Here is a 27,383-nt window from a genome sequence, read left to right as displayed (position 1 = left end):
ATCTATATTTTTTATATTTTAAAGACTCCTCAAACATAAGTAAAACATGAAGAATAAATATATTTACTCATTTATAAATATGATGTGGTAGATTTTGAAGGGAACACCTTCAGTTCTAATGCCATAGCAAACCTGTGATCAGCAACATTCGATCTAAGCTTAAGCTCGTGAATTTAGTGACCGACAAGTCTTTTATCAGGTTGACATTTCCTCAACCAAAATTGAGCTCAAAACATAAAATTTTTGCCCAAGCTCGGTCGAAGATTGAGTTAGAATTGAGTAGAGATCGCAGTGCTAATACAAATGCCTTATGCTTAGGGGTGTTGAAGTATGGTCGTAAACAGGCCAAACGCGAACAAGAGAACTTAGTGGTTACACACATTGCGGTGGAAACAGAAGATTGTGCGTCTCCTCCACCTGAGTCTTTCATGATAAATCAGCAACAACCTCATCAAGCAAGCAACTCAAAACCTCTGTTTCGAACTCCACTCCTGCTTCAAATGCTTCGATTTCGAAAGTAGTCCAGCTCCCCAAACGAGTGCTCATGTCTTTGTCCACGAGCTCGTCCACCATCCAGTCTCCGCCACTCTTCCAGCCTGATATCTCCTTGTAGAGCTCCTCTGCCAACCCCTTTGCGACGGCGACTCCTCTTGCCCACGAACAATAACCTGCTCGGAAATAATGGCTGCACTTCAGATCCAAGCATTCATTCACTGAATCGAACAACATCCTTCTCCTCGTCTTGAGGTTCTCTTCCTCTCCTTCGTATGCCGCAAAAGTTTTGGTCTCTTCCAGCTTGTCAAAAAGTATGGGATCAAGTATCTCGAAAGAATGGTCGAAAGGTCGAGGTATCAAGTTCTTGAATGTAAATCCTGTGTTGGTTAATATGTCCTTCACATACTCCAATTCCTGCTTGCATGGATTAGCATGATCACAAGCGTTGATTTCCAAGACTAGTTCTCCATGCACAGACGATGATGCTGCATCAGATATCCCCAACTCAGGCTCCATCAATGATGTTCTGTTCATGCAAATCTGATCTACCATGTCTCGAGCTTGAATGGAGGAAGAAGAGGTGCCCATCTTGAGTCCTGCAAATAAGAGCATAAATTGCATGCATAATGGGGGAGAATAACCAGTTTAAAGTATTTATCAAGCAATCTAACACTACCATGAGTACTTTGCCAGCCCTCAATTGAGTAGCAGGAAATGGCACTCTGACCTTGATGGTTACTCTTCTTATCATCCATCATGCTACTTCGATATTCCATCCGGTCCACATTCTATTAAAAGGGGTGCATCAAAAGCCAGTTACAGAAAATAGATAGCATCTATCATGAAATCCAACAGATGATTTAGCAATCTAATATAATATGACCTGCAAGTCCTCCCATAATAGATTGTTCTAGGTGCATAATCACAACCTCATACATAATACAAACAATTGAAGCAGAAAAGCACCTTGTACCTTACAAGAACTACCTTTATCTTTCTCGAGCATACAGCTCCAGACATGGAAGGTGGAATGTCTTTAGTTGTAAAGGAATATAGATTGGAAACCCATGCTGTGGGTTTATATACATAATTGAGACAGACTAAAGAAATGATTATGTATGCAGCATAAGGGTAAAATTCCTACCAAAAGCATATCAACCAAAAGAAAGATCCATTATTGCTTCATAAGTCATGTTTACTTCCAGAACAAAACAAAGTCAGTTGCACTTTTATAAGCTTTTCATAGACATTATAAGGTGAAAAGTTAACCATACATCTAGTTGTGGTAGCTCTCTATTCAGTTCATGAAGATTTCCAGTGATGGTCATGCTAAATTTAAATTCTGTTGTTGTTGCTGTGTTTTACTTAATTGGGCTTCAGACTCATCTTCCTCCATGAATTTTAGTAGAATCTTGAAACTTTGACAATACACAAGTGATCTCAGTTTACAAGTCCAACTTCTGTTTCAGAAACCAAATGTATTACCTTCTTTTTGGGTCTGTGCCTGTGGTTATTCTCCCCTAGGCCCACAGGGGGGAATGCTTCTTTTGTTTTTTCATTTTAGAAAATGTACCTAGACTTCTTTATTCAGTGGGGATTACTTTTTCTTGTCTTCCAGAAGGTGCATGCAGTTTACAGGGAGGTTGCCACAGAAGTTCCAGTCAAGATATTGCTTTTTTTATGCTCTCTACCTAAATCTAGTCATTTATAAATCAGCTACAAGGTATTAGGTGATGGGCATATAGCCAATGATAATAATCACACCTAGAGCAGATGTATGAACCATAATGAGCAATATGTCCCTATATCATAGCATCAGAATCATAACAGCAGATATATGCTAAAGAGTGATGTATGATTTTCTTTCCTTGTGTCAATTTCAAGCATTAAGAGTCATCACAATGACATCTTTATCTAATTCTATGCTGTCAAAAGCCGAAAGCTTCATTTAAAAGACTAAAGAAAAGACTATAAAATGACAATAAGAGTAAATTAAAACAGATACCATTGAAAGGACTTTGCTTTAGGAGATAGCTAATGCTCAAGAATCTCAAGGTCAAAGAGAGCAAGCACTGCAAATTGAGGTAGAGACACGAGCCATAAAATATTCTCAAGACTTCTAATCTTCTACAGAGTGATTCTCATACAACTTGAATTTAAGATAAGAAATCTAGCAAAATAGGAAAGCATCAAAGATTTCATTATCCTGCTAACTGTAAGTGAGCAAGCATTACTTGAAAATTACAAGTTACAAAGTTTTATGTCGGTCTGACCTGTGACTAGAGTATTCTACTTGGTCAATGAGTGGCATGCATTCATAATTTTCATGACAAGGTGGTTCTGTCTTTGTGATTGCAGCATTCTAAGATGTGCAATAACTCAAGGTCCACTTCATGCTCAAATGGCATCAACCGATGTTGCTTAAAGCATAAGTTTTGTGTTTCACTTTCACTAAAGCATATAATTCTCTCTTTTCTGATTCCTCTCCCTTTTTTCACTGAGCTAATTTGTATGCCTTCCCTCCTCCTAAATTATTTTGTGCGCTCAGGTAAATCATATGATAAGGAAAAAAATGATTTGGATTCCCATCCTCGTTGCAAAAAACTGGACTATTGGCACATTCATTGGTGACTTTTGACACTAGATCTTTGTAGAGATCACGACATTCAGAACCACTTGGAGGACCCAAATACTTCTGGTGACATATAGGTATCAGGTGCCACATGCAGTTAATTTGATCAATCTGCTTTAAGTTTCAATTTCATGGATTGAAGAAGCCATGTCCATCAAGCCATCTTCAAATATTCTTGCCGATATTTAAATTTTATATTGAAAATACTGCTATGAGTGGTGTAATGATGGCATTAACATTTCTCAAGTTGTCAAAGGCTTTAGACTAACTATGTTGCAATAACATGACAAAATGCAGAACTTTCAAAGGCAAAACCCTTGATCATGTAATAAAATGGTGGGCTCTAATAACCAAAACAACAGCAGTTCTTAAAGAATTTACTACCAGCTAGTAGTGATTTTTACAGTTTCAAGCAATGCATTACTCAAACACTACTAAAATACTATTGGAACAAATTTGGAAAATGCATGAAACTGAAGCTCTCCAGCAAAAGCATAGATAAGTACAAAATACCTGCAGTTCATGGCTTATGCATTCTACCTGATCACTAGCTAAAGAATCTGAATCAAAGCTACCAGATAATTCATCACTGAAGGACAAGTTTAAGGATTCTGTTTTTTGCTCAGCAGCTGCAACACTAGGAACATTAAGAGCAGAAGTTGAATCATCCAAAACAGATGCATATGCTAAACCACTGCCTCCTCTAAATAATGTACAGTAGGGTGACTTAGCCCCTGATGATAATTCTCGCAACTTTCTTTCTATTAGGATACCCAAAGAATCACCGTCTACCACATGTAGTTTGAGATGGGATGACATTCTGCTGTCTGCTTCACGGGTTTCACTGAAATAATCATTCTTTTTTTCCTGGTTTTTCACCTCATGATTGGAAGCCTGTGATCCAGATATTGGCCTTTTCATAGGGGAAGTGAAAGTAAATGATACAACATCTGTAACATTTCGTGTGTTGTCATCATGCAGTCCTGGATGTCCATCCATCACAACATTATGCTGAACCTGTTTTCCTTGGCTACCCAAAGGAATGTCATCAGAAGGCCGGCATCTTATGGAAGATGATCTCTGCTCTACCAATCTTTTCTTGCGTGTGAAGTTCTTGTGACCTGATGGCAATTTATCCTTGTCAAGATCAGCAGTTCCTAAATCCTTCTTCATGTAGCCAACTTTAGAATTTCCTGGAAGCTTACTTACAATCTTGTTGTTTTCAGAAGAAGCACCTCCAGGAAGGATTTTTATTCCCTGCTGCTCAGAAATCGATGATGGCATAGGTAACTTGCTTTTACCTGATGCGCAGTTCTGCTTACGATTATTTTGTCTCAGAACATGAGAACCATTTACGGTAGAAGCCCTCTTATGCTGGTTATTCTTTTGGTCATTTGACGGGCTCTTTGATGGTTTGTTCAAGGTACATTCCTCTTTATTCTTCAGCATTATTGTGTTCCCACTCTTTGTGCTTGAACCATCCCTTCTCTGAGCATTCACCTTTGTTTCTGTTGCAAGGGAGACTAGCTTCCCCTTACCTTTGGCACCAGAAGGATCAACCTCCGCAGCACTTGGGAAGGGTCGACCAACTGTACTGTCTTTTAGCCCCTTGGAATTTCTTTTCAAAGTCTGCCCTCCGACAGATGCAGGAGCACCTGTCCCAGCAATTCCTTCAAGTGATTCTGAAAGCATTGATATCTTTTTAGGTATTGCTATGATCCCATTTGATTCACAAACTTTTGAATGATTCAAGGGTGACTTGAGAGGCTGAACTCTACCCGTGCTAGCCCCATGAAGCTCAGATTCAAGAATCTTTGCTGCTGCTTCAATTATATATGATGCATTCTTAGAAGAGATGAAACCTGGATTTTTAACAGGAGAAAGTAATTTGTGGTGGGTGATTGCAATTGTTTTAGCCATTCTAGGAGTAAGCGTTTCTGTTTGGAATCTCTCAATTGGGCTGCTTGGCATCTTTTGGGACTTCGATTCTGGCTTCCCAGAATGGATGTCACTTCTTTTATCCACAGAGTAGAAATTATCATTATTGAATCTTTCAGTACCTCTTTTGTGTATATTGTCATCCTGAAGCAAACGTGAGCCATGCAAAGGTGTCGAATAAGGCTCGGAAATGCCTGAAGTTGGTACATAATCCAAACCCATAAGCCTGGCTATGACCCCAGGAGTCTTGAATGCATTTCCCTCTTCATCAGTTGTTGAAGCACCGCTGTGGTGACTGCTCTCTTTGGCACTCGAGACTCCTTCTAACTCATCTTGATCAATCTGCAAAACCGCCCCCCCAAAAAAGAAGATTTTAGCATCAAATACAGGAAACAACTGGCATGATGACAGGAAATAAAAGGCCAAAAAGAGGAACCAGATGGAATCGTGAGGCTGGCACATTATCGTCGATCTTATTCCCCTGGACTGTGTTCTCTGCAAGCGAAATATCTCATACAAATACAATGTCACCGTCAGAAAGTAACAGACTTAACAAGGAGGCGGAAGAAAAAAAAGGCTTACCAGATGAAGCATTTCCACCTGAGAACAATTTCTTGCGCGACTTCCTGTTCCAATCAAACAGATGAAAGAAACGACCGCCTCCACCCTCCGAACCCATTTGACATTCCCTAAGATCAGAACAGTTTCAAACTTTCACATCAGCGGCAGCTTATAATCCACCGCCTAAACTAAGCACAAACTGATCAGCCAAATCTGGCTCAACTACACTTTGACTTGACGCCAAATTATTCATGTCATCTAGCCAAAAGAAAAGGGAAAAAAAAAGCGTCAACCGAAATGTGTAACACATACATTTATCAGAAAGATCGGGGTCGAACAGAAACATACGGCGATGGCTAAAAGAACCAACTTTGCAGAACAAAAGAAAGAGAAGCACCTTTTAACTCCGCATAGTGGAACCCCTCAAACAACCAAGTCAACCAGTAACTCGTAATCCAACCCTCCTCAAACAAAATGGCATCGCCAAAAAGAAAGGCGCACAAAAAGCCACTCGATCCCTGAAGATCAATCCTTAAGACTCACCGGATTACAGACCGAAATGGTCTCGAAACCCTAGTGCTAGGTGGGGGAAGACGAACCGGCGAATCGAGGAAGGAGGGAGAATGCGCGTCGAATCCCACCGATATCTCGTTCGACTCGGCGTCGGGATTAGGGTTTTGGGAGTGAAGGCGGAGGGGGAGGAGGGAGGCGGGGACGAAGACGGTGCGACGCCATTACTGCGGTTGAGCCGGAGAGCGACTGAGACGGAGAATAATAATAGTGGTCCTTCCGCAGTAAATGGAGGAAGCAACAGTTAATAATGATAGGCTACGTGTCAACCTCTCCTCCAAAGCCATGCTAGTTAGCATGGCTGGTCAAAGAAACACCTCAATGTAAGCTCACATGGAAACTAATCCTTATTTTGACCAAATTTATGAGAAGATTTCGTTGACTCACACATTATAAAATGTATCCCAATAAGTGCACATTATGATCGTAAACAAATGTTATTAAGATGGTTAATTGATATCAAATGAAGTCATTATACAGCAAAGCTTAGAGTTGACTTCAAATTTGGAAATTAAGTTGATGTAAATGTAATTTGGACAAAGATTAATTTAAAGCAATAAAACACCCAATCAAATAGACTGGTGATATGTATTTAAGGTTTTTTTCAACTCAGGGCAAGAGTTTGAACCATAACATTTCAAGAAATTATCCTCAAATAAATGTCATAAAAAAAAAGGAAAAAAAAAAGGTGAATAGTGTTAAGCAGAGTGTGCAAATTGTGCATAAAAGTGGAATTTAATGCATTGATTGTGAGAATTAATTAGTTAAATGATAGGAAGTTTGGATATCAACATCACCATCATTGTCATCATCATCAGTTTTCTCTTGCAAGTCAAGCAGTGAGTTCTCTACATTGATGATATAATCATACTTGTTCTGCAGCATTTTGTCCAAAAGAGATGCATGTAAAGAGGAACTCCTTTTAAAGTCATATAGAACAAATCAAAATTCGAAGAACATTTAGCTTGCAGTCAAGAAGTGGGATCTCTCTCTCTCTCTCTCTCTCTCTCTCAATTAATATCCCTACCTACCAAGCAAAAAACACCATTTAGTTCTTCACATCTCATGGCTCCAAAGGCATGAGTAGGGAGCATTGTTCTCATGAGCTGTTTCATATATTCAACACCATCACATTTTTTTAATCACAACAAATGAAATTGTACTTGAAAAGAGCATCACATATTTGATCATTTGGTTGGAGTAAAACAGCACTTGATGCATATTGCCTGCAAATGGCATATTGGCCTTCAATTACGATCAACTGGGACTTGAAGAACTGCACTTATTTCTCTGGCACATGATACTCGATGGCTATGACATCTTTGACTCTTTATCTCCTTTGTGGCTAAAAGCACATGAAAAGTGATCCCCTGACTCTGCCTTAAAACTGTTTGGTCCAAAGAAGCTGCGGGATTGCGCGATACATGTTGACAGCTTCGTTTCTTGGGAGTCAAAGCTTCTGATTCCAGCATGTGGGACAACTTGTCGATAATAATGTGGAACGTTTGGGTTCAGAGACAGACTGATTGGCTGTCAGGGATACATTAATGCTTGAGTGCACCACACACAGGAACAGCTACAGGCTTCCCTCTTGGCTGGCATCAGAGAGTTAGGAGCCTTTGATCTAATTGTCATTTACTATTGGATACACCTTGCACTTCTTAGATTAAACAGATTCATGCATAGATTAATCGGTTTACTTCCACAGAAGCAAACACAAGTCATGAATTACTACATTACTATCATCAGACAATTCATCAGGACTCGTATGCAACAGAAACTTCTCAGGAACATGTCTTCTGTCTAGAAAATACAAACCAGATTTAGCATGCCATGAAAAAGACATCCATACTTGATTTCCTAGCACTTTCCATTAGCTTGCAGGGCCTACAAGAACCCCCTGCGCAGAACCTTCTTTTAGGTTGGGATCCTCCTTGGTCTCGCTGTCAGCTTTCTTTATCTTGATCTTATACTTCAATTCAAATTCTGAAATCTCCTTCTTCTTATTCTCCAGTGCCTCGTTGAGGCGAGCAATGACCTCCTCAAGACCTTCCTTGTTGTGCTGCACAGCAGGCACGACTTCCTTGATTGTCCTCTCGACCAGCACACCACCAACCATCCGGTAGCAGCGGCGTGATGGATCAAGTGGTTGTATGGCACCTATTACAAGAGAGTGCTCACTGACTTCCATCTCTAGCTCAGTGATCTTTGAGTAGATCTGGTTAATTTCTGACCGCATGTTTGCATATGTGTTTAAAATAATTTGCTCATTCACTGGCTCCCGACTATCACTGCTAGATTTGCTGGCCATTGTTCCTGAAAATGCATCACAGGTTACATCAGGTGCATGTACATAAAGCTGGAATCATTCGGCGTTTGCCATGGTACATCTACTCTCACATTGTTCATGCGGGAACCTCAATTTTCTACACAATTATCAATATAACAGGGGGTGAGATTTCAATGGCAGTAACCAATTTATTTACTCCAGTGATTGATCATTCATGGAAAGCAAAAAATGTAATGTCATACTCATCCTATACGTCTTCTTCCAATTGCAACAAACTTAATGCCCAAGATATCAGACTATTAATAATGAAGATGGTTGGCGATAATAGCCATTTGATTATGGTGGCCCCTCTTGGCAAATCTAACGAAGAAGAGGATGCTGGTGGCTGTTGTGACTGCCTGCCGCAGACCGAGAAAAAGAGACAGAATGTCCAAAGAAAATCAAATGAATCTGTATGCTTTGGGATATGAATGACCATGACTTTCTCTTTTTCATTCTTTACGATCAAAAGAAAACAAATTATTTAGACATAGTTTTGCTTACATGTGTTGACCACATTTCTCTCTAAAGAGCGATATATATAATGCCAACAAAGGATGGGCGAAGGAACAATAAGTCATGCCATGGTCATGAATGTTTGAGAAAGAAAAGAACCACAATCAAGAAACACCTTAAGACAACTATTTGCTACAGTTAGTCGTTAAGAGAAGTATTAAGTTATCAAGAACCTTTCTTTTGTTAGTTACTACTTTTCCATTTGAATTCAGACTAGTTATCATGTTGCAAAATGGAAATGCCTACAACACATGCATAGTAGATATGAGGTTATGAATGTATTCACAAAATGCAGCAGATTTATTCTGAACGATAACAAATCTCAAAAATAAATCTCGACACCTTCAAGATTCAAAGGAAATCATAAGGTTCAAGGGCATTAAATTATACTTCTCAAAAGTCCAGTTTTGGTTAAAAGAAATTCAACCTTATTTAACAAGATATCCTGAAATGTTTAGAGGAAAAAGAACTGCTATGAAAATTATATTGCAATTGATACATCGTAATCAAGAATAGTGGTGGATAGTGTGGGTCAAGTACCTGAATGCCAGGTGACCTTTCCACTCTTCAAATATACTAATCAAGGTTTTGGAGCAAACACAGCAATCAATATATGCATGATGGATTCAAACCCCTAGATGGAACACTAACGTAAAATGTCTTGAAACCAAGCGCGTGATCTGATGGCAATTCTCGTAAAGTTTCTGAATTCAATAAAGCCCAAAAATGATGATTGATCTCTAAAGTTAGTTTCTTTCTCCAAAAGAAACAACAATATTCCTCTCTAATAGCCCATAGTTTCAGTACAACGAAGGAACCAAAATTCCAGCCATTGAAAATGCCTAACAATCCCTTGCCATTTATGCATCAAAATCTTGAAATATTAAAGATGAAAAGCTTTGATTGGCTGGATTTGGTGCTGAAAGCAGAAATCAAGCAGACGGTTGATCGATGATGAAATCGAGGCAAACAGATCATTATTCTACGTCTAATTCCAAACAACATGCCAAACGGCTACAAGATCTCGGCTTCGTAACCCATGATGACGCAGAAACCGCAGCGCAACGGCATCCGAATAGAGGGACGTGGGCAAGGCAAGCAAACCGATGACGGGAGAAGGAGAGCGTTTCACCTTGGACGGAAGAAGAGGCGGAGGCCGAAGATGGGGCAGCGCGATCCGATTCCGGGAGAGGCCGCGGGCGGAGACGGTGAGTGGGGAGCGGGACGGCGACGGAGAGTTTGGGGGTGGTATGGAAAGCGACAAAGGGGTTCAACTCTTAGTATCAGTGCTTTAGGATTCGTGTCTACTTTAGATTGGTTCCGAAAGGCAAAGTCGGTCTTATCAACGATCGTGGAGAAGCGGATGAAAGGCTGCGTTTTAACCCGTTACTCCATCCGGATCCGACCACACTTCGAGTGACAGCAGCTTCCCCCTTCCATCTCCGTCGTCTCCCACACGGCCGGTGGAAGAGCTCTCTCTTACAACTAACCCATTCAAGGGCACAACAGGGGAGGGATCTGATTTCCAAGAGTACCAAAGGCTGCATTGATCCCAGCAAACACGTCTGTTCTGCCAAGGATAGTTCGCCGACGAGTGATACAGTGAAGATATTGCAGCTTTTATTAAGAGTCTCAGAAAACTCTATGGAGTTGCATCGGAACACTTGAATAGTATTGGCGGGGGCCGCGCGAACGCGTTCCCCCTCTACCACAAATTATGACGTCCACTCTCCCGCTTGGGGAGATGGTAGACCAGCACCCCTCCCCGGTGCAATGGAGGTCACTGATCTAGGCAATGAGCCTTCGTGATCGCCCATAGACCCCGTCCAGGTAAGTATGGATCATCGGTTGCCCCCCACTCCATCATATACAAGCCCCCCACTTTCCCCTCCCTCTCCCCTTGCGATGTGGGACTAAAACAGCAATCCCAGTTCCGCTCCCAAAAGCGGCGCGAACTACAGATCGCGTGCTTGCTGCCGTGAACTCGAAATGGCCGGAGATCCTGCGGCGGAAGGAGAAGCAACCCGATGAGCTCTTCCACCGGCCGTGTAGGAAACGACGGAGATGGAACGGAAGGCTGCCATCACTCGAAGGGTGGTCGGATCCGGATGGAGTAACGGGTTAAACTGCAGCCCTTCATCCGCTTCTCCACGACCGTTGATCAGACTGACCTTTTCTTTTCTTTTTTTTTATTAGATTAAACTTGTCTTTCTTTCGGAACAGATCTAACAGAGACACGAATCCTAAAGCACTGATACATTAAAGAATGAAAGAAACAGGTGTGATTGTTGCAGTCGAAGAATTATAATAAATGAAACAGAGAGAAAAAGAAAAAGGGTCAATCATCTTGCTATGGAAATATCAATCAATAAGATAGTGTGGAAATAAGCAAGCTATTGACTTCTTTCAAATAGCAATCAACATCAATCATTCTCGCATTTGGTTATATATTGTGGAAATAAGCAATCTATTAAACTATTTTCGAATAGAAATATATATGATTGAGCACACTCTTACCTGATATAACTGAGAGAACCCAAGTACCAGCTGATCACCGACCAACCAAAAGAAGGGAATCGTCCAAGACAACAACACATCCTCCCAACTTTTGGCACCTTTCACAAGCTCAAACCCACGGTTGCCTCAAAAAGGTTCATTCCGCAAGCAGCATTGGCAGCTTTACACATTTCCAATCATTATGAGACTTCAACAAATAAAACTAATGCTTCACCGAGCAACAACCATTACCAAAAGCTAATGCTGTCTCAAACCAATCACCACAAAGGTCCCCAAATGCACAAACGTTTTAGCTTCTCAGTCGGCAAACTATTTAGATAGAACCTACAAACTATTATTATCCGAGGAGCTCCAACGCAGCAAAGCTTCACCAACTCGACCACAAAAGTAATTGGTGATATCATCGCTGTTTTGGAGTTCAGGTCTTACTATAACTAAGATGGTAACCACATGCTTCCCTATACCGCTTGGCAGCATCATACAGTAGTAGCACAAGAGTGATAATTAGAGCCAACAACAACTACATTGCATCCACCAAAAAAGGAGGTCGTTTTGTCTTGTTCGACTTAAACCTAGGCATGTAGGAAGCCGGACGAGAGGGCCATCAAGAGGACTGCGGCCTCCTCCACTTCCCCAAGCATGCTTCTCCTCCTCTGCTTCTGAACCATGGATCTCGGCTTGCACAATCCCGGCCCCAACATCCGAAGCTTAAAGGACACCTCAAACCTCTCCCCGCCGCTGTCGCCATCAATCTCTCTCTTCGTCTTCCTCATTCCCGTCCCTGCTTCCTTCGACACCGGCACCGCTCGTCTGCTCTTCCGGTACCGGATCCCGCACGCGTTGCAGAGCGACTGCAGCCGCAGATCACGAGTCCACCAATCAGATCAAGAAAGAAAACATGCCCAAAAGAAAGAATCGATCAGATCGGCAGTCGCACCCGCATACCTTGGGACCACAAGGACCGGCTCGCCAGAGAGGGGTCGTGGTGGTTCGACAATCTGCGCAGCGCTTAATCTGGGAATCACCACTGCTGGTGCTACTGCTCGGATCTGAAGATCCCGAAGACTGCAGATCGAATCGAAGCCAGAAACAAGAAGCCAATGCGAATCAGCACATGAATCAGCAGCAGCAAACTCTACTCAGCAGTACAAGAAACGAAGCATGAGCAGGCTTACCATTTCTCTTACTCCGTGACTCGGATCCGTCAAACCAGGCCGGAATTCCATACTCTCTCACACTTAAGCTGCTCCACTGCAGGTAAATCCAGGGGCCGATCCACCTTCTTATCAATCAGAAGCGGCAGCCACCAGAGATCCGAAGCTAACGAGGAAGAGCACCGCCGTTTCCCTTCCTCTCGCCTATCGACATCTCCTCCTCTGATCCCTCTCAGAAAGACACAGATGAGGCAACTTCAGAGCCACACTGTGCTAATATACATGCGTGGGAATAGCGAGAGGTGTGGAACTCTCAGGAACAGAGGAGGGAGTGGAGGGAAAGAGGCAAACAAGGAAGACTTACTTTAATGGTAGCTTTCAACTAGTTCATGTAAGCCAACTTTTCTGGTCGACACCGGCTTATTTTAATTCCCCGTGCGGGCGCACTTTACCGCATTACCCGGGGCAGGAACCCGAGGGCCAGCTGGGAAACCGCCGCGCCGCAGCAAGCAGGGAAGACTCAAACCAACGACGTGGCTCTATATTATGCGTCAACAAAGGAGAGACAGTGGGACCCCACTAAGAGCCGCACCGGACGGTCCAGTTTCGAGGTTCGCTGCGGGAGACCGGATAGCTGATCTTGTGAGGCGGCAGCACCGAGGCCGGCGCTTGCACGGCCACGGTGGCGGCGGAAACCCTAGCGACATGAGATGTTGATATGACGAAAATACCCCGGAAGCAAGGCTTTGGGAGGGGTAGTTTTGTCATTCCGGCGTGCTCGGTGCGACGTCCGATCGAGATCAGACGGTATCGACGGGGCTCCAAATCAATTATCCGATTCATTTAATTCGAAATATATGATAATTAGTAATTAGTTTGGAGACAAAATAACACCAAAAGATAAATACATATATAATTTAGAATTTTCGAATAATTAAATACAAATGATGGGTTCAGCAGTCTTCTCGAGGAGATAATATCTCACACATATATTAATTAAAATGATAATACCAAGGAAAGCACAACTTATTATTGGCCTCGTACGTACGTTACACTTCACACGCACAAAGATTGGGAGAGAGAGAGAGAGAGAGAGAAACAGAGCAACAATGTCACGTTGTCTCACACACACACACACACTCTCTCTCTCTCTCTCTCTCGGTGACGATGAGTAGTATTGCTGCATCGCCACCATTATTAAGCCACACATGACAGACAATACGGATAGTTTCCAGAGGCTTAGGCATAAGCAGCGGGGTTGGTGGTCAGGTAACCTTCCACAGCCTTGGCGACCCATACCGACCCCTCCTTGATCTTGTTCACCTCCTCCTCGGGGAGCCCCTTGTCGTCGATGGTATCATACTCCACCTTGATCTTCAGAGAGCAGGTGTCGGCGCTCAAGGCGTCGTACTTGTGCTCGATGGTGTGCGACTTGAGCGTGTGGCCGAGGTGGCCTCCCTCGACGGTCTTGTACTTCAAGGTGTGGCTCCCATGATCCAGCACTTCGACATGGTTCTTCACGAAGATCAGTGGCTTCATAGCTGCAGTCTCATCCACAGAATTGCCAGTAGAAATCAGCACAGTTTACGGATCTTCCTGTTACCTGAAAGAAGCATTGGTGATGTGAATCCAAACCTGGATCGAAGTGGAAGATCTTGGTGCTGCCAGCTTCACCATCCCCGATGAGCTCGGCGCCGGAGAAGTACTGCGGCATGATCTTTGGCAGCAGGATGTGATCCTCGCAGGCGGCCGCCTTCCATACTCTGTGGACGCTGACATTGAGCGTCAGCTCTTCGGTGCAGCACCCGGCAACCATGGCGTCGATGAAGGTGTTTTGCCGGATGAGAGCTCTGCAGGCTGTGATGGGTTGGTGGTGAAGGGAAGGGGAAGAGTCCATTTATAGACGGCGATGGAGTGCCGGGTCATCTCGGGCTTCCAGATGAAGTTTGAACTTTAGGTAACCCTCATCGATTAGATTGGAAAAAGGGGGGGTCTGAGATGACGCGAAGATCGCTCCATGCCAATGAATCGGTTCATCTTCTCTTGTTGGCATCCTCATCCCAATTCAATGTTCTAAGAAGTGGATGTCATGGTAAACTTGGAAGCATTCAAACTAGCTAGTATTTGTTGACTGAAGCGAAGACTTCAAAGCTCACAAGCATGCAGACTTTGCGGTCTTCATTGTTGAGCAGCCCCATGTCATCAGCCGTAGTCGAGAATGATCGGATTCTTCAAGCATATGCTCGTCAGATTAAAATATGAAGGAAATTGGCATCGAGTGTATGTATGTATGTATGTATGTATGTTAGAAACAAAGTTTCACTATAAATGTATTTCATGCATTTAATGAAAGAATTAACAGTTCATTCAACGGTGTAGTTTATTATTATATTCTTTGTTAGGGTGAGTGAGATCACGATGAGTTGATGTCGTGTTGCATTTTTCTTCATTAATTTTATTTTATTGCCGTCTTTGTGGAGTTTCATGTTTGAAACTAAGAGGAAGAACCAAATTGTATGATATAATATTTTTTGACGTTGCCGTATTACCAGTATTTATCTTAAAAAATAAAAGAATTAATTTGTTTTTATCGAGTTTGTAGATAAGGTCACATCACTATTACGTCAAATCTCATGTCATGTTAACATTTAATTTTGAACCGACACAAGATTGGATGAAAGTTCTCATGTACTTAAATTTTATGGACGGTGGATTAGCTTTCAATTTTTTATCGTAAATTTTTTTAGAATAAGCAAAATGCATCTATTTTAGTCATCTAAGAAGGTGTTTTATTCAATTTTAATTATATAAATTTTGAACAAACACAAGATTCGATGAAGTTCTAAGATACGTTATCACTTAGTACTTAAAATTTATGGACGACGGATTAGCCTTCAATTTTTTATCGTAAAATTTTTCAGAGCAAATAAAATGTATCTATTTTAGTTGTCTAAAAAGGTTTTTTGTTCAATTTTAATTATATAAATTTTGAACAAACACAAGATTCGATGAAGTTCTAAGATACGTTATCACTTAGTACTTAAAATTTATGGACGACGGATTAGCCTTCAATTTTTTATCGTAAAATTTTTCAGAGCAAATAAAATGTATCTATTTTAGTTGTCTAAAAAGGTTTTTTGTTCAATTTTAATTATATAAATTTTGAACAAACACAAGATTCGATGAAGTTCTAAGATACGTTATCACTTAGTACTTAAAATTTATGGACGACGGATTAGCCTTCAATTTTTTATCGTAAAATTTTTCAGAGCAAATAAAATGTATCTATTTTAGTTGTCTAAAAAGGTTTTTTGTTCAATTTTAATTATATAAATTTTGAACAAACACAAGATTCGATGAAGTTCTAAGATACGTTATCACTTATGTACTTAAAATTTATGGACGACGGATTAGCCTTCAATTTTTTATCTTAGAATCTTTCAGAGCAAGCAAAATGCATCCATTTTAGTCATCTAAGAAGGTATTTTGTTCAATTTTAGTTATATAATCCCAAGGTATATTTTGCTAAGTTGACATCGATTGTTTGTTCATGTATTCATTTATCAGTAACTTGTTTATAAATGAAATTACAAGAAAGTTGACTCGAATAAACATTATAAACATATCATATAGTTTAAGTAAAATCAATTAAATCCATGTTTAATTTGGATTACGCTAGTTTTTGAATCTTTAAAAGAGACTACTAAGAATGATACCAAAGAAGGATTACATGATACCAAAGAAATCACATCTTATTTGTAGATATATATGTATATGTCCTTAGACGACCACACAAAACACCACATCTCGCAGAAGATGGAAAGAACAGACAAAGAGAGAGATGGCAGCAACATGTGATGTCCTATCTCTCTCCCACTCTCTCACTCTAAAGGTGATGATTCCAGCACTGCTGCATCACCTCATTATTGATTGATCCACGCCCAATGACAAGCACTACGACACTGGAAGCACCAGCGTCGGCACACGAAAGCCCAAAGGATCAGGGGCTCAGGCACAAACACCGGGGTTGGCTATCAGATAGGCTTCCACCGACTTCATCATCCGTACTGGCACGTCCGTCATCTTCTGCACCTCGTCCTCCGGCAGCGGCGCGTCGTCGATCGTATCGTATTCTGTCTTGGTCTTCACGACACAGCTGTCGGCGCCCGCCGCTTCGAACTTGACCTCGAACGCGTGCGACTTGAGCGTTCGGCCGAGGTGACCTCCTTCGATCGCCTTGTACCTCATCGTGTGGCTTCCGTGGTCCAACACCTCAACATGGTCCTTCACGAAGGTCAGTGGCTCTGCGGCTGCAGTTCCATGCATCGCAACAATAGCCAAATTAGTTCCAATTAACAGATCATACATCAATTCAACCAAAAAGGTTTCGATACGTATCATCCGATTCTTTTTATCGATGTGAGATTATTTTTTATCCTTGTTTTGCGATCTCTTCTCGCACGCACACGAATGTCGGAAAGCAGCATGAAAATCTAAACCTGGAGTGAAGTGGAAGGTCTTTGTGCTGCCAGCTTCGCCATCGCCGACGAGCTCTGCGCCAGCGAAGTACTGAGGAATGATCTTTGGCAGCAGGATGTGATCCTCGCAGGCGGCCGCCTTCCACATCCTGTGGACGCTGACGTTGACCGTCACCTCGTTGGTGCAGCAGCCGGCGACCATGTTGTGGTGAGTCGTAGTACCTTAATGAAGGGAAGGAAAGCTCTGCAAGCAGATGGCTGAGTGCAGGGAAAGGGAAGGCTACGTATATATATATATATATAGAGAGAGAGAGAGAGAGAGAGATGGTGCGGTCGGTGAGGGAGAAGTGCCGGGCGATTTGGGGCTTCTACATGAACATTGAACCTGTGATAACAAGTTAGAATAGCAGTCAGAAGAAATCAGCCAACACCTCATGGGATTGGAAAAAGCCTCAGCCTGAGGTGATGAGTGAATTGGTCGTCTTCTCAGCTGATACAGCATTTGCATCAGCCACTTGACCAATGCAACAGTCCACCAGAATAAGCTCTCATCAGTTTGCATTCATACGGCCACTTTCATGACTCCAATAATTTTATTGGCTTCTCAACATCATTCAGGACTTTGGACTGAAGCAAAGACAACAAATCTGGTGTTACATCCACCATAGCAGTAATACGATTCGACGACGAAATACCAAGAGAATAAACCTAGTGGTAGTCATCTTCGTATCGTAAAGGAACAATCTTACCGTTGCTCTACGTAACTTTCCAGTTGCATCATCATTAATGCTTTATGTTCGATCAATCAAATGAATTGCAGAATTTGCATCAAGTAGGTAGATGTTTAATTGGAATCCAGAAATTAGAACAAGCCAACCTCATCCAAGATAATAAAATATTGAAGCGAATACTAAATGATGATTTCACATATTAATAATCATCATTCAACATCTACCTATACACCAAGTCCAAGATTGTGGCCATTGCATCCGAGACTTTTGATCCACATGTAGACAAAAGGGGAATTTAGTAGCTCCAGACTTTTCTCTTCTCACTTTAGTTGATTTGTTGGAAATTTCAATGAGATTTATCTATGAGCTGGCTTTCTTGAATCACATGCTAGTAGACTAAAGTGCAATATAATAAATTATCTAGATGGGTCTAAAGTCATATGCTTCCAGAAGAGAAGTTCCACTAGTCAATGGAGAAGAACTTTGAAAATCCAAAATTAGTTGGGATAACTTCAAGGAGATGTGATGGCATATCTAATAAAATATCATTGTTGCTCCATCGAGCCATGATGTTGGATTGAATAGCCAAATGAATTATCCTAAAATTTTATTCGAACAATAACACACAGGTTCTTTGTGGGGGAGTGTCAACAGACGATCATCTGACATACCAACAAGTATCTGAAACACATTTAGAAGTCGCTGTCTGAAACATTTGGTCCTCTATTTGCATCAACATAAACTAAATGCCACAATTACAAAAAGCAGTATCAACAGAAAGTTTGATCTTAAAATAGGTGGCCATCAGAATTCAGATCAAAGTACCATTCACCATCCTAATGTGAAGCATTAGCTGTGTAATAATTGGTATATATTTGTCCCTGAATAAAGTTATTCACAGTCAAAACAATTGGCATTTATTCATTTTGGACACTGCACCTTACCTAATTCTGACCAAAAACAAATTCCTAGGAATTTCCTAGTATGCAAATATGGCATGGAAAAACAAAGGTATCAGATTAGCTTTCCATTTCAAATTATCTTATTTACCTTAGTCCAAACCCGCAAAAGGGGGCACAAAATGCCGTAATGATTTACACAATGTACAATAGATAAGGCCGCTGGATTGTCTAATCTGTATAAAAGAAACTACCATGTTCTCTCAAATTACTCTTTGTGCATATATACACTCCCAAGATAGGCTCCACCAGGATCTCCCAAACCCTCAGATCCAACGACTCCTGCAAGAGTTAGAGAATAGGTAATCAGTCCATATGGTAACATAGGTATATTGAAGTGGTTCTTGCGACGCTAGATCATTAAATAACGTACATGCTTTTACTTGAGATTGTTCCGTTGTAGAATGCGCATCCCCCACCTCTGGGATTTCCCTTCTTCAATTGTCGATAACAGAACCTGTAAAGTATCTTCTGCTTCTTCCTTGTTTGCAAGTTCAACACTCAAGTGAAAAACAGGTGCAGAAGTAGAAGAATTCCATGGTCTATTCCTAGAACTACTCTTTTTCTGCTTGTATATCGATTCAGCACAGCTTCCAACAATATTCACAGTCTCTTCTGTCCTATCAATATGAACGACACTCTCCAGAGTCATTTCAGTTTCTATAACCCAATCTGGATCAGGAGGGACACCAACAAACTCCGGTGAGCCCAAACCCAGAAGGCAAGAGCACGATGCAACCAAAACCAGCCTCTTGCTGATAGTTATAAACCTCCCTGCCTGCGTGAGTGGTTTGCACATCACAAATATCTCATCCTTCAGTCTCGAGCTATCTGCTTGAAGAAGCAATGACACTCCAATAGCTTCATCCCAAGAGTATGGTGACAAAGGAAGTTCTTTGGCTAAAGGCCTTGATAAACGTGTACGGAAGTGACAGGATTGGTGTGGTCGACTCCTGTTTCTGATACTTTGTGCTGTTTTCCCAGTGGCTTCAAGGATGCTAGCCACTGGTCTTGCAATAAGACCGGCGGTTCCCAATGCAATTCCTGTATGATGGTAAATGAAAAATGAGCTTACAAAGCCACACAAACACACTCAATATTTGAAGGTCAAGTTACCTGACACAACCCCAGGTAGGCCATGCTTTTCAGCACCTCTAATTGGGAATTGAAGAAGTCCCGTGAGCCCCTGTATGAAAATAGACAAACATTGGTTGAAATAAGTTTCATTTTATCATCCTTCTTATTAGAAACAAATGTGCTGATACGAAATAAACATTACACTGTTGTTTAATTAACACCATACAGAGTTCTTTTATATTGATAAAGTCTTGAAGGATAAATCTACCAATAAGAAAAGAGGGAATTTTGTCTCTTGTTTCTTCTTTTTCTCATTGTTTCAATTTTCTTTCTCCCCAAGGGGAGAGTTTTAATCTTTATTTCATCATCCTAGTGTAATAAATACAATAATATTCCTACACATTTTTCCTTATCGCAAAAGATCACTTTGATAAAGTCTTCAAGGATAAATCTACCAGTAAGAAAAGAGGTAATTTTGTCTCGCTTTTCTTCATTTTCTCATCATTTCAATTTTCTTTCTCCCCAAGGGGAGAGTTCTAATCTTTATTTCATCATCCTAGTGCAATAAATACAATAATATTCCTACACATTTTTCCTTATCGCAAAAGATCACTTTGAAGAGCAACAGAGTATGCATACTATGCATCACTTAGGTAAGAAATTGGTTTACTTTTTAAGAAACCTTTTATGTAAAAGAGAAGTTCATCCATAGAAAAAATAGCATTTCATTAACAAGCAGGATTGAATTCAGATTTGTAGGGTCACAGATTAGTATTAGATACTTTACCAATTATCATGTCTATAGGTACTGCTCAAATGTTAGACAAGTAACCTAAGATACTGAGTTGGAATCCTTTTGTGCGCTTTTGGTTAGAAGTAATTGTATGAACTTATACCTCCAAGAATTCATTCAGTACACCTTTGCCATGTGAATCTAGGTGATTCTGCTGTTCCTCCAGATAAGCAGCAGCCTGTTGATCAAATGTAAATGCAACTATTCCCTGAAAAACCAAATGTCAAAATCTGAAACAACCTGATGATATAGTATAAATGATTAATTCATGTAACAGAAATTACCTTATGAGCAGCTTTACTGAACTGACTAGTAGCGCTACTTATGGCATATACTGTACTACTTAGAAGACCTCTTGAACCTTCAGCTACACTGGTTAATAATCCACTGGGGCTCTGCCACAATTGCCAATTATATTTTCAGAAACAGAGATGAATCATCCATCTAACAAGCTTGAACACTGTGAATGTTGCTCACCTGTAAGACTCCCTTGCCAGAAAAAGATAAAAAATCCTTGATACCAAGCCCAACATTCCTTGCAAAACCCATTGGATTTCCAATAACACCAGCAGAACCAAGCACCTGTAGTTGAGGAAAGACCACAAAATTAAAAGGTATTAGTTAAGGTGTGAATTTTGAAAATGATAATACCATTCTTCAATAATCAATTGAAAAATAACATATTTGGATATAATTATCCTCTTTGATAAGTCAACTACAAGACCTTAAACTGCAAAGACAACTTCCCAAAACTCAACTAGCATGTTAGGTTCACAATAAATCCCAAAGTTTATTCCAAAATGCGTTATTGTACACCCTAAGGATTAACATAACTTATTCCATAGTTCAACTAATAGAAATAACAATCCGAACGATGGTTACAATCAACAGATACTGATCTAACATTGATTATGCCGATTTAAATCTTGAAGAAGTTAGACACTGTTTGGCAAAAATATAAGAAATGGGTCACCTTTTTAGTGCATGCTGAGCTATCTAGGTGGATGGAAGATAGCTTTGCCAGGTTTTTGCCTATTTTCTTTGATGAAAGATAAGCTATGAAGCTAATGATCATACCAAAAAAAAGAAAAAAAAGAAGATAAGTCTGATATTCCCTATATTATTTTTAGCATAACAACCCAACTTTACCCATTCTGACAATCAGTCAACAAGAGACATAATGATATATAGTGGATATATCAGTTATTTTAATTCCTAGTATATAATTACTATGAAGGATAAACAGACTGAAACCTCTGATACAAAAGTATATTGCAAAAATGTTCAGGATTCAAGAGAAAATAAGTCCGGAGCTATCAGGCTGCAAGATTTGTACCAGTTTACTAGACAAGACATTCAACCCCTTATAATTCACTCCAGCAGGACTGGAAAATGAATGTAAACTGAAACTGTAAAAGATTATACATAACTCACCTTATACATTTCATGAAGTAGCTGTCTCATGTAATGTCTAGTTATAATCTCTTGGATTGATTCTGGGCTAGCTATAAGATGTGCTAGTGTAAGTCGTGTAAAATGAACAGGCACTCCTTCAACATCTACAAGAGCCATCAAACCTCTCTGCAACCAAATGAATATAAGGTACTGAAAAAGTTATCTATGAAAAAATACAAAGGAATATAAACAGGCACCACAGGTATACACAAATTCAAGTATCTGGAAAACAAAGCAACAATTGTCCTACTATTTTCAAGCAATAAGACAGGTAGAATCATATTTACTGGTCAAAGCCTGAACAAATCAGGCTTTTGCAGGATTCATAAATCTTCTGTCTTGCTTAGAGAATCACAGATGCAAGAATGATAATTTCACTGATACTAGATATATCCCGTTAACCACTTCAACAGCATCATATCCAACTAACAAGTGAATTGGAGAACAAATAAAATCTGCATACAAAAATTTCTTAAGTTGACGGTTTTGATCTCCACGGTAATCAGTTCAAAAGCCCTGGCACATAAGTGGCATCTCTTTATTTGACCTGCCATTATGGGTTTGAATTGCAAAAATTGCCTCTCAATGTGATGGAGAGAGGTTGTGCACATTTGATCATCCCCATACTTTGCAGCAGAGGGAACCTCATGCGGCCTACTGCCCTAATCTTACATATCTCGTTAAACTCTTATAGCTTAGTTTAGCTGGTTGTTTAGATAATGATGAACTTTTTTGCACTTCCTAGATTTCCAATTATATGAATTACCTAGCTTCTCTGATTAACCTGAAACACAAAGATTGATCTGATTGTAGATTCTTAAATACTAGGAACAATCATGTTAGTTAGCACACAACATTTGTTTAGGACCCTTGTCATATATTAAAAAGATATATGCCTATTTACACTTCAAAGAAATAAGGATGAAGCAAGGAGGCATATAATTTGAACCTTCATGTCGAACTCTGAACAATCTGCCAGCATGGTACAAACATGACTTAGGTACTCGTTGGAAGTCTTTGAAAGTCAGACATGGCCAGTGTGCTAGCAACTAAGAAAATATTGTCTCCATTTTGTATATGTTCAAGCATATTCAACACTTCATGTTTCAAGTTTTCATCTAAGCAAAACATTGCATAATGTTACTATCCTCAGTACAAAAATTTCCCCTCGATAACAAACTCAGTATGAATACTTCTAAGGTTCAATTAACAGTACTCTTTTTATTTACTGGAGTCACCTTTTAACAAACTATCAGTGCTGAACTATGTTGTCAGAAGAGAAAAAAAATCTATTGAATAATCACCACTTTTAAGGACAAGCATATAAACAAAAGGAAATCTTCAACGGTCAAAAGCACAAATATACTCAAAACCAGGGATTGCTGTACCGCCCAAAATGGTACGGTTTGGGCGGTATATACCGGTCCAGGTGTGGACTGATACGCGGACCACCCTGTTTCAGGCAGTCTGCATTAAAATAATAAAAAAAATAAAAAAGTGGTGGGCACCAGTCCATTTCAGCGTTAAAAAAAAAGAAGCATAATAGGGCTCTTCTCGCGTACAAAGCAGCGGCACTGCCTCTTCGGCGCTGCAGCAACGCTACCTCTTCACTGATTTGCCACTGTAATGCTACAGCCGTGCTGCCTCTTCGTCACTTCGCCGCTACGTTCTTGCAGCGGCGCTGCCTCTTCGCCGCTTTGTCATTGCGATGCTGCAGCGGCACCACCTCTTTGCCGCTGTGATGCTACTGCTTCCTTTTGCTGCTGCCGCTGCTTCCCAGGTATCGCTACACTTCTCCTTTTCTTTCTTCTTCTTCTTCCTTCTTCCTTTCTCCTTTTTCCGCATTTGTTCCTCCACCGGACCTTCCTCTTCAACCTCTTATTCGTCCTTGTCGAAACTTTGGTACGCACCGACATACCATGTGTCGGTACACCAGTACAGAGCGACACGGCACAGCCGGCACACTGGCTCGGACTGGTAAATCAAACCTTGCTTAAAACGGTTATCAAGTTGCAGTCAGTAAACACAAAGCTACATGAAAAACAAACTTTTCTCATTCACAAATTGATGCTTGGATATCAGAGAGAAAGCATACATGAAGAAATAAGAAAATAAAATAGGGACCGGATCATATATTTGTTTTTTATTGTAACCATACTTATAAATTTACCAATCCCTCTAAGAATGAGGTAACATCTATATATCTAGGTGATTATTTACATATTATGCTCTAGACTATCTAGTAATACACATCTAGATTTACCAATAAAAATGTTGAACCATAAAGTTGTCAAATCTGTCTTACAGAAAATGTCTACAGGAGTACTCAATTCTCATAACAAAGATAGCATAGCTACCTGAAGTGTGTTACTAGGGATGTGAACTAAAGATTCGATATCTGCATGGACTTCATTCCTTATCATCCAAGGAGTGCTTGAGAAGCTAATCATTAGAACAATGAACTTTTAGTTAAAGATAACAAGAAGATTCTTCCTTGAAAAAATTGAATGTGTTAAAAGATATAGCATTTTTCTCATGTTATTCATCATTATCTAGTATAAAAAAATCTTAGAAAAACAGTAAATAGCAACTTTCACATATTCACCTTAAGGATAATGTTATAGGAGCCAGTTCAAAAGCTTCAACATATATTTTCTTCTTCCTTCTTGCCAAAAGATAAATCTGTTGCCATGGGGCTCCAACTGGAAATACAGAAGGCAATAATCCACACCTTTCTTCGGTTCCAATAAATTCACTCTCTGTTAACACATTTTTTCCATTATAGTCCTGAGCATTATCCAGGTTCCCATCCGAACTGCAGTTCCGGTTACACAATCCAAAATTTTTTCCTATGCTTATGTTCTCTAGTCTTGATGATACTGCTCTAAAATACTCGAACAAGCTCAATAGTATTTGTTCTTCAAGCTCAATACACATAGGGGCCAAACTACAAAGAGATAGCATAAATACATGAGATCCTCAATGCACATATTAAAAAAAAGTAAAATTAAGAACTGAAAAGTACCCTAAGTCTATATATTCAAACGACACCAATGATTTGTCCATATTCCTCCACTTGGATGCAGCAAGGTAAAAGACAGGTTCAATTGTATTTTCAAAATTCGTCTCTTTCTGAAAATTTAACTTATTCTCCCCACTTTTCAAGATGTTTGTGGATCGGCCTCTGTGTCCTTGGTCAAATGAGAGCACTATGGGATACGGAGTATCAGGCAGCTGATTATCAATTTGAAGGGATAAGGTTCTGAATGATATCTTTTGACGATCCATACTTTGCATCAAAACAACTGTTGTGTCCTTTGCACATGCGAAAACCAATTCCTTCAAATAAACAATAAGCTCTTGATGACAAGATACTCGAAACTATCGATACAGTATCATGGTTAAGAATAGAAATACTTCATTTACCTGAGGAGTGGGATTCATCAAGGAAATCCCAAGAAACGGAACATGTAATGTGAACACTTCAGTGAAACCAGCATGACAGTCCATCTTCTGATCAACAACCTTTTTATCCCTGGATCCAAGGAAATTGTTCCCCTCTTTTTCACTTACAATATGATAATTTGAGTCGACGATACTGAGCACCTGTAGCATGAGAATGAAGAATATTCAGCGATTCAGTAATGCACCTTATAAAAATTCTATATCAGACTATAGAACTTGGAAGAACACGAGATACCTTGACTGCTCCTTCAGAATGTACCGAGATATAGAGCCTTCTTTCAGGTTTCTGCAAAGAATATATCCAACAGACCATATGACTAAGTTTTTCTTAGCTAAGAAAGAAGAAAATCACAATGATTACAAAGGAAATTTATGCCAAAAGAGATGATGACTTGGATGTTTCTTCCAACAACTTACATCACAACTTCCTACAATCCAAGAAAAGGAACATCATAACAACAGCAATACAGTTATTTATACCTGAGAGCTATCAATTGCATAACTGATGAGATGGATAATAATTCTGATTCTCAACAAAAAATGATATTCATGTACCTCAGTTGTTGAAGGCAAGTACACAGGTGCATGCTCCTTTATATCATCTAGACTGTATGCTCCTAAAATTCGCTCACCAGGAACCTAACAAAAAACACATATTGACATATATAACGATGAAACTGGAAGCTCAAGGCCCAAAAGGAGAAGACATTGCTCATACCTCTACAATGAGACGATGAAGGTAACAAGGTTCATCCCATGCATACTGGTAAGATGTGTAACGATGTACTGTGGTGTCACATGATTCACATTTATGTTGGTAAATCCGCAATGTCTGAATAACAAAAGCAACATTAACTAATACACTTCAATCAAGTTTTTTTTATATAAGGAAGCTTGCAGAGGGAGAAATATGATATGAAGCTAAAATTTACTTCTATAAAAGAGAGGTTCCTATGTTAGGGAATTATTTCAATTGTATAGGACAAGCAATGGTTGACAGAAAGTTTTCTAATCATTGATGGCAGAACTTGAATTTGATGAAAAAAGAGTCTCTGCAAAAAGGCTAATCTACCAAGCTTCAAAATATATGGAATACAGCAGTATAAATTAGAAGTCCTAAGGGTACAAGATCAATTTTCTATCCTGGTCACATTTTTACTATCTGATATTGGTACTTTCTTTGTAGAGCAAAGAATAGATGAAGCCTATCCAATGCAGTTTATTATGAAAACAATGGGCATAAAAGGAATAAAAAAACAGGCGGGGATGATAAAGAGAGACACAGCAGTCGGACTCTGAACATATTTCTGCATAACCCAAATTACAAGAATGTCAGCAATATGAATTCTCACCATAAAGTCCAGCCACAGAGATTTTCACTTTACAACAAGCTGTAATATCCCAACTATTTGGGATCGATTGGTTGGATCTTTTGCTGCCATTAGGGCAATATACTTAGTCATATTAATTATTAAGAGCAAGGAATGCAATTCCGCCTGGTTCGGTATGGTATGACAAGTATTTAGCAGTCTGATTGCTGACCTGCATGAGGACCAGGCCCAATTTCAGGCGGTTCAGGTGCAATACAGGCTTACCACTTGGTAAGCCTTGTGAACCAGGCTTACTATCAGGTTCACACCCGGTAATGGGCCTGGGCCAGGCAGTAGCCCAACCCGTTTTTTAATAAATTTTGAAAATAGAAAGTAAAACCCT

The 27,383-nt window shown here is 40.1% G+C and overlaps 6 protein-coding genes and 1 non-coding gene across 12 annotated transcripts in view; all 7 read right to left on the bottom strand.

Moving 5' to 3' along the window:
- Positions 1–240: 240 nt before the first annotated feature.
- LOC135588809 (uncharacterized) lies at positions 241–6,402 on the bottom strand. Its single transcript, XM_065081134.1, has 6 exons — positions 6,226–6,402; positions 5,648–5,754; positions 5,502–5,560; positions 3,641–5,407; positions 1,172–1,283; positions 241–1,091 (listed from the first exon to the last, which is right to left on the bottom strand). The coding sequence occupies exons 2-6, from the start codon at positions 5,742–5,744 to the stop codon at positions 427–429; spliced, it is 2,700 nt and encodes an 899-aa protein (XP_064937206.1). The 5' UTR covers positions 5,745–5,754; positions 6,226–6,402; the 3' UTR covers positions 241–426.
- Positions 6,403–7,879: 1,477 nt separating this feature from the next.
- Positions 7,880–10,316, bottom strand: LOC135588808 (prefoldin subunit 2-like). Its single transcript, XM_065081133.1, has 2 exons — positions 10,174–10,316; positions 7,880–8,512 (listed from the first exon to the last, which is right to left on the bottom strand). The coding sequence occupies exon 2, from the start codon at positions 8,505–8,507 to the stop codon at positions 8,070–8,072; it is 438 nt and encodes a 145-aa protein (XP_064937205.1). The 5' UTR covers positions 8,508–8,512; positions 10,174–10,316; the 3' UTR covers positions 7,880–8,069.
- A 403-nt stretch (positions 10,317–10,719) lies between these two features.
- LOC135591863 (U1 spliceosomal RNA) lies at positions 10,720–10,879 on the bottom strand. The gene has a single exon (XR_010478630.1). It is a non-coding gene; the product is annotated as a U1 spliceosomal RNA (small nuclear RNA).
- An 876-nt stretch (positions 10,880–11,755) lies between these two features.
- On the bottom strand, positions 11,756–13,267 carry LOC135589247 (GATA transcription factor 16-like). Its single transcript, XM_065081527.1, has 3 exons — positions 12,734–13,267; positions 12,504–12,623; positions 11,756–12,409 (listed from the first exon to the last, which is right to left on the bottom strand). The coding sequence occupies exons 1-3, from the start codon at positions 12,782–12,784 to the stop codon at positions 12,131–12,133; spliced, it is 450 nt and encodes a 149-aa protein (XP_064937599.1). The 5' UTR covers positions 12,785–13,267; the 3' UTR covers positions 11,756–12,130.
- Positions 13,268–13,720: 453 nt separating this feature from the next.
- On the bottom strand, positions 13,721–14,624 carry LOC135588807 (phytohormone-binding protein-like). Its single transcript, XM_065081132.1, has 2 exons — positions 14,348–14,624; positions 13,721–14,253 (listed from the first exon to the last, which is right to left on the bottom strand). The coding sequence occupies exons 1-2, from the start codon at positions 14,607–14,609 to the stop codon at positions 13,952–13,954; spliced, it is 564 nt and encodes a 187-aa protein (XP_064937204.1). The 5' UTR covers positions 14,610–14,624; the 3' UTR covers positions 13,721–13,951.
- A 1,819-nt stretch (positions 14,625–16,443) lies between these two features.
- Positions 16,444–17,527, bottom strand: LOC103995575 (pathogenesis-related protein 1). The gene is made up of 2 exons (XM_009416186.3): positions 17,212–17,527; positions 16,444–17,022 (listed from the first exon to the last, which is right to left on the bottom strand). Exons 1-2 carry the CDS (start codon positions 17,390–17,392, stop codon positions 16,721–16,723), a joined length of 483 nt encoding a protein of 160 aa, XP_009414461.1. The 5' UTR covers positions 17,393–17,527; the 3' UTR covers positions 16,444–16,720.
- A 1,248-nt stretch (positions 17,528–18,775) lies between these two features.
- LOC135586783 (uncharacterized) overlaps positions 18,776–27,383 on the bottom strand; it is a 60,894-nt gene continuing 52,286 nt past the window's right edge. For 4 of the 6 annotated variants that reach the window (XM_065081126.1, XM_065081127.1, XM_065081128.1 and 1 more), the window contains 14 exons: positions 26,389–26,502; positions 26,226–26,309; positions 25,906–25,956; positions 25,632–25,811; positions 25,231–25,544; positions 24,811–25,152; positions 24,563–24,647; positions 22,185–22,331; positions 21,228–21,332; positions 21,035–21,145; positions 20,854–20,958; positions 19,997–20,066; positions 19,254–19,924; positions 18,776–19,162 (listed from right to left, as the gene is read on the bottom strand). In XM_065081126.1, the coding sequence (XP_064937198.1) occupies positions 19,260–19,924; positions 19,997–20,066; positions 20,854–20,958; positions 21,035–21,145; positions 21,228–21,332; positions 22,185–22,331; positions 24,563–24,647; positions 24,811–25,152; positions 25,231–25,544; positions 25,632–25,811; positions 25,906–25,956; positions 26,226–26,309; positions 26,389–26,502 (2,373 nt within the window). In that variant the 3' untranslated portion in view covers positions 18,776–19,162; positions 19,254–19,259. Of the gene's footprint in view, positions 19,163–19,253; positions 19,925–19,996; positions 20,067–20,853; positions 20,959–21,034; positions 21,146–21,227; positions 21,333–22,184; positions 22,332–22,366; positions 24,198–24,562; positions 24,648–24,810; positions 25,153–25,230; positions 25,545–25,631; positions 25,812–25,905; positions 25,957–26,225; positions 26,310–26,388; positions 26,503–27,383 lie in introns of those variants that run through there. The other 2 variants (XM_065081130.1, XM_065081131.1) reach the window with 2 other exon arrangements.

Source organism: Musa acuminata, chromosome BXJ1-8 (genome assembly GCF_036884655.1).
Source record: "Musa acuminata AAA Group cultivar baxijiao chromosome BXJ1-8, Cavendish_Baxijiao_AAA, whole genome shotgun sequence".
Taxonomy (NCBI): Eukaryota; Viridiplantae; Streptophyta; class Magnoliopsida; order Zingiberales; family Musaceae; genus Musa; species Musa acuminata.
This window is presented reverse-complemented; position numbering and strand designations above follow the sequence as displayed.

Bases quoted from the DNA above. Each gene is read 5' to 3' on its own strand.
- LOC103995575 (XM_009416186.3), bottom strand. From the start codon at position 17,392: ATGGTCGCCGGCTGCTGCACCAACGAGGTGACGGTCAACGTCAGCGTC. The intron at 17,023-17,211 runs GTTTAGATTTTC...ATGGAACTGCAG, and splicing joins GACCTTCCACTTCACTCCAG to CCGCAGAGCCACTGACCTTC.
- LOC135589247 (XM_065081527.1), bottom strand. From the start codon at position 12,784: ATGGAATTCCGGCCTGGTTTGACGGATCCGAGTCACGGAGTAAGAGAA. The intron at 12,624-12,733 runs GTAAGCCTGCTC...TTCGATCTGCAG, and splicing joins GTCACGGAGTAAGAGAAATG to TCTTCGGGATCTTCAGATCC. The intron at 12,410-12,503 runs GTATGCGGGTGC...CTGCGGCTGCAG, and splicing joins CCGGTCCTTGTGGTCCCAAG to TCGCTCTGCAACGCGTGCGG.
- LOC135588807 (XM_065081132.1), bottom strand. From the start codon at position 14,609: ATGGACTCTTCCCCTTCCCTTCACCACCAACCCATCACAGCCTGCAGA. The intron at 14,254-14,347 runs GTTTGGATTCAC...ATGAGACTGCAG, and splicing joins GATCTTCCACTTCGATCCAG to CTATGAAGCCACTGATCTTC.
- LOC135588808 (XM_065081133.1), bottom strand. From the start codon at position 8,507: ATGGCCAGCAAATCTAGCAGTGATAGTCGGGAGCCAGTGAATGAGCAA.
- LOC135588809 (XM_065081134.1), bottom strand. From the start codon at position 5,744: ATGGGTTCGGAGGGTGGAGGCGGTCGTTTCTTTCATCTGTTTGATTGG. The intron at 5,561-5,647 runs GTAAGCCTTTTT...TTTCGCTTGCAG, and splicing joins AGGTGGAAATGCTTCATCTG to AGAACACAGTCCAGGGGAAT. The intron at 1,092-1,171 runs GTAGTGTTAGAT...TCTTATTTGCAG, and splicing joins GGGCTGGCAAAGTACTCATG to GACTCAAGATGGGCACCTCT.